The sequence below is a fragment of the Polyodon spathula genome, chromosome 12 (genome assembly GCF_017654505.1).
Source record: "Polyodon spathula isolate WHYD16114869_AA chromosome 12, ASM1765450v1, whole genome shotgun sequence".
Classification (NCBI taxonomy): Eukaryota; Metazoa; Chordata; class Actinopteri; order Acipenseriformes; family Polyodontidae; genus Polyodon; species Polyodon spathula.
Genome location: NC_054545.1, coordinates 33,412,342 through 33,421,301, shown reverse-complemented (window position 1 = coordinate 33,421,301; position 8,960 = coordinate 33,412,342). Strand labels below are relative to the sequence as shown.

The following is an 8,960-nucleotide window of genomic DNA, read 5'->3' as shown; positions in this document are numbered from 1 at the left end:
ATCATATTCATTGGGAACCTGCTCTTGTTCGGTTTTTATCATTTTATAGATAGCAGCACTGAGGCACAAGAAGCCAAAAGGTCAAACTGATTGGAACCCGGGGTTCTATTGGCCCGTCCTATGCACTAACCACATTGCATTTGAGCAATGCTTTCAACACGGTTTTGTAATATGCATATAAAATATAAGGCCTGCAATCGTTTTAGTTAAGGCTCGCATTTCTGGAAAAGGTTGTCTAATGATGTATAGCCACATTAGTGCTGATTGAGTACATCTGACAGACGGACTACTTCCGCTGATATTGAATTCTACCTAAACTAGAAATCAGCAGCCCGATCGATTTGCGCCGTCTGCTTTTCAAATGCACAAAAGAAAGAAGCGTTTCGCTTAGAACCAGGTCGTTTACTTCTTATTGTACTTCGTCACAGACGACACGTCTCCTTTAACTAGCACACCAGAACTACACGGTTTCATTCGGTTACTGCTTTGCTTCCTTTGAATGGCAACCAGGAAAAGAGTCCAGCCTATTCGACGTTCATGAACTCAGAACGTTAGCAATGCATTTGATGTTAAAATGAGCTCGATAGTGCATCGATGGTGTATAGTAGAACTTTTTTGTATTAGTTTAATTGCAACCAAATAAAAAAAAAAAAAAAAAAAAAATGGACTAGGGTTTCAAATGCGGAAATTAATGTTAATGTTTGCAAGTCAAAGGATTCGTTGTAATTGAATGGATGGATGAATAAAAAAAATATAGTGTGGCGTGAGGTACACAGCTTCCCCATTCATATAATCCTCTCTGACTTTGCCCTTGTGAAGGAAAGCTCCCATTCCTTCCATTCATGAAATATCAACATCACGCTTGCGCAAACTATTTCTAAGTCCTCCCATTCATAAACTTGGGCCCCGCACTTGCGCGCTGAAACGCCGTATGCCCTCCCATTCACAAAAAGCTGTCAATGCACTTGCGCAGTACCAGTCTCACCCTCCCATTCATAAAAAAGCCATTTTCCCAAGCAGTTGCAACATCGTAGCAAAAACCCTCACTGCACTGCAGTTCGAGACGATTCTTGTCACGGATTTTTATTGTTTGGTGTTTTTCTTTACCATTACCTGTATCTTTGGAATACCGATTACACCGATTGGAAATAAAGGAAATGTTTTTTTTTTTTGTTTGTTTTTCCTAAATAAAGTAAGTATTGCTTTTTATTGTTTTTTTTTTTGTACAATAGTCTATACGCAGGATCATTTTAGGTCAAGGCTGGGATTTTTCCTTCGATGTTCCGATGCGTCTGGGTAACTGGACATTTATTTATATTGTGGGAATATGAAAACCGGCTAAATTGTATTGTTATTTTATTTAGAAAGGTGTTAAAAAAAAACTAGTACTGATATTTATACCTTTTTAATATAATTCACATTGTGTGTGGACATTAATGTGGTACATTGTACAATACAATATGGTACAATAGTACATTGTATGTTTGTCTACACCCTTGTGGGTCTTTTTTTTTCAATTCTGGTGTCAAATTAAATCTTAAAATTCCAGTACGGCAGATTGCTAGTGCTGAGAATGTGAATGCGATTTCGGTGCGGGACCTGCTGCTGCTGCTGCTGCTCCATTTGCATTCGGTTGTGGTTAATGTTGCGGGACTCCCGCGTGCAGTATTTGTATTTACATATTGTGAAGCATAGATCCGATGATTGTGTCTCTCACGCGTTTGCAAACCTCAGATAAAAAAAAAATAAGAAAACAATAATAAGAAAACGCCAATACATGACATATGATTTCATATCATCATCGTGAGCGTGAAACGGGCAAGTTCATTCTGCAAGGAGCTTTTTTTGATGGTGATAAATTGTCTCCCTTAAATGTGTTCTCTCTTTAACGATAAAAAAAAAACACGATCAGGGTAAATACGTATTTTTCTTTAGGAATGACTCAGTTTGCTAGTACTGTATTTTAGAGACAGTGTATTTGCAGCTTACGTGAGCGCAGGAGAATGGCGAGTTTACACTTGGTCGTTACAACTGGCACTGACATTTTAGCAAAAACGCCATTGCGATAAAAATAAATCATCATTTTTTACCGTATACACTTACCTTATATGGATATATATCTTATAATATATATATATATATATATATATACTATATATAGATATATAATATATAGATATATATCATACATATAGTTTGGGTATAGTTTATCAAATAAAATCAGTGGTATATTAATCATTTTCTGTGCTCAGACCCAAGTACGGTTCACCTTGGAGAACTTGTTCAATGGACATGACATTATACTGTATTTCTTTTTCTATTTTTTTTTTTATTATAATTTTTTTTTTTTTAGAATGCTATATTAAGATATGTTGTATGAATTCGCCTATCATTCGATATATCCATGTTATATCGATCCAGGTATTAGTATGCCAGGAGTTTTCTCCAGGATTGTTTTCTTTTTTTCCTTTTTCTTTTTTTTCTTTTTTGGATTGCCTTCTTAAAAACAATCGCTAAGATATTTAAAATTTGTTCTTGTGCGATCATGTTTTATTATAACGTATGTACATCTTAAAAAAAAAAACAAATAATGCTTAAAAAAAAAAATTATTTCGTTTATTACGAATTTTTAAAAGTTTTCGTTGCAATATATTATCAATAAGTTTTCAGTCACACAAAAAACCACGTTATATATATCTTATATAGACAAGATCTTATATATATATCAACTATAAGTAACTATATATATTATATATATAGAATATATATATACATATATTGATTGAAATGGGGCCTCAAAGCTTATCTGATCAGTTTAACTATTTGAAGTTTTCAAAGTCAGTTTTTTGCAATATGATGATCTACCGTTGATTCTGTTGAAAAAATATATAAAAACACTTTGTAAAGAAAATTCATTGAAACCAGAGGCTATATTAAAAGCTATCTCTGTAAATATATAGGCTACTAATTGTACAGAAAAAAACCCCAAACGTTTATTTTGTAACAGCCTGCAGACAGTGAAGCAAATATAATTGTTTTCTACACTCGAAGCAGTTTCCTCTTTTTGACCACAGAGGTCAACATATTTATTTAATTGAATTTACTAGTTAATACAAAACATTGTGTATGAGTTTTTGCAGTGTTTTTTTTTTTTTTTCTGTGTAACTTTGGGTTATTTGCTTCTTATCTCTAGTATTATAATCGCTTCATCGGCCTTCCAAATTAAAGTTAGTTCTCCTACTGTGGACACTTTTCATGGAAAACAAGATCCATTTTCCTAGTTAAATATTTGGTTTAAGAGCTATAATTTATGTCACAACCAGTATCTAAAATCAGGGCATTTCATTTTTTAAAGTTTCATGTATTTAATAATTAAAAGTTTTAAAAAAGTATAAATAAAAATTTTACCCAATTAATCGCAAGCAGCAACCTGCTTGTATTTTCAATTCATTGAGGCTTTTGTAATCAATGTAATCTGGTTTCAACCCATGCTTTTATGCAGCGCATGTCACTTTTGCTTCCTACCTCTGACAGTTTTATTTAACCCTTTACAAGAATCCCTTTGGGGAATTTCACCACACATATATGAAATGTGGAATTAAGTGGAATTCAGAATTCTAAAGATGTATTTGTGGACTTGAAAGCAATATATAGTAACAACAAAAATGTCTGTGTGGCTATGTGTAGGGAAATGGGTGAGCAGTTCTATGAACTAGACTAGGTCTGTTTTATCGGTTATGAATTCAACCGTAATCAATGTTAAGTGACCTTGATTAGTTGTGGAATAGCATTTCCTCCACTGCTCTGTAAATCCAATCCTCCTCTGTTGGCATGTGAAACCAATAGGTATTGCATTGCCATCAGGTCTTGTTAATCTCAATGTTTGCACCACTTATACAAACAGAGCATAGTACTGTTACTTGGGATTCTTTCTTCACTGCTCTGGAATATGAAAATAACATGTATTCTTTGTCCTTGTGTTTACAGGGATTTTAAATGCTCTACAGTGCTTGATATATGAAGGAGAAGCAGCTGCAGATGGAGTCCAGGATTCCACACCACATCTCTGGAGTTTCTTCTTCGGTTATGGTACAGCCTTTATTAGATGACCGGGTGCCCTATGGCCGGCTGCAGCACCCCCTCACTATCTTGCCCATTGACCAGATGAAGACCACCCACATTGAGAACGATTACATTGATAGTCCGGTGGTGGCACAACGGCCAGTCAATCAGAAGTCATTCAGAGGGGCCCATGAATCCCTCCTGATTGGCCACAATCACCAGAGCCATCATCCACACATGCAGAGGTGCGACCACCATGACATCACTCACCCATGGATATCATTCAGTGGCCGCCCCAGTTCCATTAGCAGCAGCAGTAGCACCTCATCAGATCAGAGGCTACTGGACCATGCAGCCCCTCCCCCGGTGGCTGACCAGACCTTCCACAGGACTGTCAGCATGCAGCCCAAGCCTTTGAACTCCAAGCCCTTAGATCTCAAGGGGACGGTGACCCTGGAGACCAGCAAGCAGCACATGCTGCACTGTGAGCAATGTGGGAAATGCAAGTGCACGGAATGCACGCTGCCCAGGGCTTTGCCCTCCTGTTGGGTGTGCAACCAGGAGTGCCTGTGCTCAGCCCAGACCCTGGTGGACTCTGCCACATGCATGTGCCTCGTCAAGGGAATATTTTACCATTGCACCACGGATGAAGATGACGAAGGCTCCTGTGCCGACCGCCCCTGCTCCTGCTCCCATTCCAACTGCTGTGCCCGCTGGTCCTTCATGGGGGCCTTGTCTCTGGTGCTGCCTTGCCTTGTGTGCTACCTGCCAGCGATGGGCTGCCTCAAACTGTCGCAGAAGTGCTACGACAGAACCAGCCGTCCCGGGTGCCGCTGTAGGGACTCAAAAGCCTGCAAAACAATGGTGGCGAAAGCAGGCAGCCAGGGGAAACCATCCTGATATGAAACATGCTTTTTCTATGTGTGTTGAATTGGGAAGAGTTCTTAATCCCCCACTCATTTCTGAAAGCGTCAATCCAATATAGATGGATAACAGCAATTCTGGTACGTAGGGTTAAACTCCCTCACTTTTTAGTGAAGGTAATATTATGCTAAGTTATAAGAACTCTTGGCTCAGATGCCTAAATTCTTGTGCAACACAAGCGCATGGCTAAAGGCACACTTTTTTACAATTTTAAAGTTTATGGTTCAACAACACAGGCTCTGCACCGATGAGGTTCAATGTGGAAATGAAATAGAAATACAACCCACAGAGCTTTACATTTCCTTTCCTCCTCAGGCAGGCAATGCAAAGCAGGTTGTGGAAGCCAAAGGGGTTTCACTCCCTACCCCCTGTTTTATTCGTATTCATTCCACAGCTAACTGGGTAGATTCCACATTCCTTAACAAACAAGAAGCAGCAAACAAGTGTCAGGGAAAGTTGTCAATCTGTCAGAAGTGAATTATATGAAAAGGAACAGATTCAAGCCCACTCAATGTCACCCACCCGATCTTTATTTAATGTTGGTGGTTTAAACGTGTGTGGGTCACTTCTCATTGCACACGTTCGTCCTCATTAGAACTCCTTCTAACAATTCCCCACAGACCTTTGTTTTGTGTTGGTGTGTGGTAAGCCCTTTTTTAGTGTGAACCTGTTATTAACACGCAAGCCAGGTTTTCTGTGCCGCTCCTGTGTTTCAATATGAAGGGGCTCCTCAGGGATCAGTTCATCTAGTTCTGATGAGCAGTGGTGCATTAACAAGGTTCTTACTAAACAAGTGTCTATAAACACAATGCTTTTTCATTCTGCATTTCCCCCAAAAATGCTGCACAACATTAAGAAATCAAGGTAACACTACAGAAAAAAGCACAGCATTACAGACATGGTAAAAATTTATTTTTTACATTCTGCCATCCTGTATTGCATTGCCAAGCATAATATTATATTCTTGCTGCTCAACTGTACTTATCTTGTATAATAATAATAATAGGTGTCTATGTTATTGTAAATATTTTTTTTTGTTTTTTTGTTATTTTTTTCAAAGTCTATTTTATTGTTTATATTCAGGGGTTAAAGCCACAGGAGTATTTTGCTAATTTCTATTTAAGTGATATTTTTGTGTGCACTAAAAAGTAATCAAATTGCTCTTAAAGGTACAGTGTCCTTTCTGCAAGGTGATCTGATTATGCAGAAAGGAATGCTGTGTCTGTATATTTCTAAACCCCTAGCTGGCCCCTGCTGTTTATAGATGATGATGTTTGTACTTGTGTACTTGCACAAAGCAGAGACAACCATGAGAAAAAAACAAACAAACCACTGTGCTGTTATATGAATGTATGAGGCAATAGTATTTAAAGCGGCAGTGTACTGTTTTGCTATTCCTTTCAATGGTTGATGCCAAAAAAATAAACTCAAAACCCTACTAAAGAAGGACAAAATTGTTCTTGCCCCTTTAAAAGAAAAAATACACCGGCAGGTAGTGTTTTTGTTGTATATAATTTAAAGACAGATTTTTTTTTAAAAAATAAAATACTATAAGCTTATTTTTAACATAGTAATTTAATGTACTGTAAGATCGCATGGTACAGTGCAATGAGTATTTTGGCTCGGTGGTACGCTTTGGGGAAAAAACATTACCGGTCTTTCCCTCTCCAGCAGCACTTGCATAAAAACTGTGCTCGATCATAAAAATACTTAGTTGTTTATGTTTTCCATGCCTCATTACCTAGGAAGAAGCATGCCTAATCCCCTCCTCGGAAACCTAATATTCACGGAAACTGCTAAACAAATAAAAAATCAGCTTTCTCGGATCAACTGATTTCCAGACCTCTTTGCCTTTATTGTTGCATACTTTTCCAGTGCAGTTCAACAAGTACTTCAGGCTTGATTGACAAAACACAGCTGCATTAAATAACTTCTTAAAATCGGAAAAGTCTTAGGCTGACCCAAAAAAGGAAGAATCCATTAAAAGAGGTCCTTTCATCTTTTGTAATAGGAAGGTTGTGTATTCCCCTTCCTGGATTCAAAGGAAGCAACAGTGAACTTTGAGCTATCCCCACCCCTCCATTTTCCAAAGCAGTGGGTTTACAGGAGAGCACTGATGAGAGTACATATCTTCTGTGTACCAGTTAGTAACATGTTACAACGACTGTGACAAAAATACAGTTTGCATCACCCACCAGAATACTCTGTACTGTACGGCATTTCAGGTCTTTAAAAATCATTGTATAACACAGCTAATTCACACTACTCTAATTAGCAAGTGGCATATGATATTCCATGTGTGTCTTGGCAAATTAAATGTTGAGAAAGAAGCTATGCTGTGTTCTTGTCCTGTAATAAAAAAACAAAACAAACAAAAAAAACCTGTCACATAAAGTTTTCCTTTATAGATATATTTATTTTGAAGTTCTATTTTATATAGTATTTATTTAGAATTCTACTGTTGTTTGTTTGTGAAGAAAATCTAAAAAGCTAATGTCAAAAACAGAATGTACATTGAAATTATATATATATTGTTAAATATATATATATATATATATATTAAATATAAAAACGTGTGTTGTGTCTTTTTTCAATGAGTGATTAACTAAAGATATGCATTCTTCTATTGACTCAAACATTTATTTACCCAAACTTTATTTTTATTTGTAGTGTTTAATTTGTGTTCAGAAATTCACAAAACTGTATCACACATACATCAGCTTCTTCAGTCAAGTGAAAATGTTAGGTTAGAATATCATGTTTAACGTGACATTTCAGCTCAGTATTAAGTATGTGTCTTTTTGATGTTAGCCTCAGCATAAGGGATCACAGATTAAAAATCAATTTTCATATTCAGTCATAAAAGCTATGTAGATTGTGTACTCCCGATTCTGTACTGCCAAAAATATATTAGTCTCACTAGTAATTACAAAAACATAAGGTTGTTACGGACTTTTTGGCAGAAATGCTTTAGCTGCTTTTCTTCTGGGAGAACTTATGTAAGATTTGCTATAGAATATTTCTGGCAAATTCCTCAGAATCAGCTCTGGACAGTTCAATTCACTGGAGAAGCACTAACATATTTACAGAGCATCTTAAGTAAATAACACACCCCTTCAGTGGAGTCTGGAAATCATCCGGAATCATCTTGGGACTGGTACTGTATGTGAGAAACCAGCAGTTGTGAGATCAACTATTGTGGATTAACGAGACAAGGCTCAGAAATGAAGATGATATATATATATATATATATGCATATACACACACAAAACAGAGGTGAAATTCTGCCAGTACTTACCTGTACTATGTACTGGGTCTTATTTTGATGCCGGTACTGGGTACAAGGACTTATTTAATCTGCTTTTCATCTAATGCAGATGCATTCCATCCACTCACACAAAGTCCACTAGCACAACTTTTTTCAACAGTTCATGCTGCTTGCATTCTGTCTCCTCTTACTTCTTCTGTTAACAGCTATTGGCCACCATCAACGTCAGTATAATCACTGCCCGTTGATTGGCCGAGATTTCATTCTGATCATATTTCATTTTGGCATGAGTTACAAATCTCGCTTTTTGTCAGAGCTCATTTGTTGATCAATGAGAGAAGACCATAGCAGTGAAACGTGAAAACAGCGGTATGGAGTAATTTTGATTATGAAGTAATAATTATTTTTTTTAGTGTGAAAGAGAAACTATCTATCTAAAGAACATTGCTGCACATGAATTTGAATCAAAAAGCCATATCAGTGTTCTCCATAAATGACATAGTTAATAATTATTAGAAATAATTATCATAACGCGTTTTTCCTCGCACTGATTTACCACATTGCCAGCATTTGCATGAAAGTTTCTAAAATGGTAGGTAATGTGGGGGACAGTAGGGATTAACATTATAAAAAACAGGATTAAAGTACAGCTTCAGATTTTGGTAAGCGAGTCAGAATCAGGATACAGGTGTAGGTGTGCTTCACA

General features: G+C 36.9%; 1 protein-coding gene and 1 long non-coding RNA gene across 2 annotated transcripts; one reads left to right on the top strand and one right to left on the bottom strand.

Annotated features, from left to right (window-relative positions):
* The first annotated feature begins 1,008 nt into the window (after nt 1-1,008).
* LOC121324541 (protein sprouty homolog 4-like) lies at nt 1,009-6,619 on the top strand. The gene is made up of 2 exons (XM_041266559.1): nt 1,009-1,192; nt 3,988-6,619. Exon 2 carries the CDS (start codon nt 4,018-4,020, stop codon nt 4,960-4,962), a length of 945 nt encoding a protein of 314 aa, XP_041122493.1. The 5' UTR covers nt 1,009-1,192; nt 3,988-4,017; the 3' UTR covers nt 4,963-6,619.
* Nucleotides 6,620-6,716: 97 nt separating this feature from the next.
* On the bottom strand, nt 6,717-8,386 carry LOC121324542. Its single transcript, XR_005951246.1, has 3 exons — nt 8,285-8,386; nt 8,099-8,146; nt 6,717-7,335 (listed from the first exon to the last, which is right to left on the bottom strand). It is a non-coding gene; the product is annotated as an uncharacterized LOC121324542 (long non-coding RNA).
* Between the last annotated feature and the right edge of the window lie 574 nt (nt 8,387-8,960).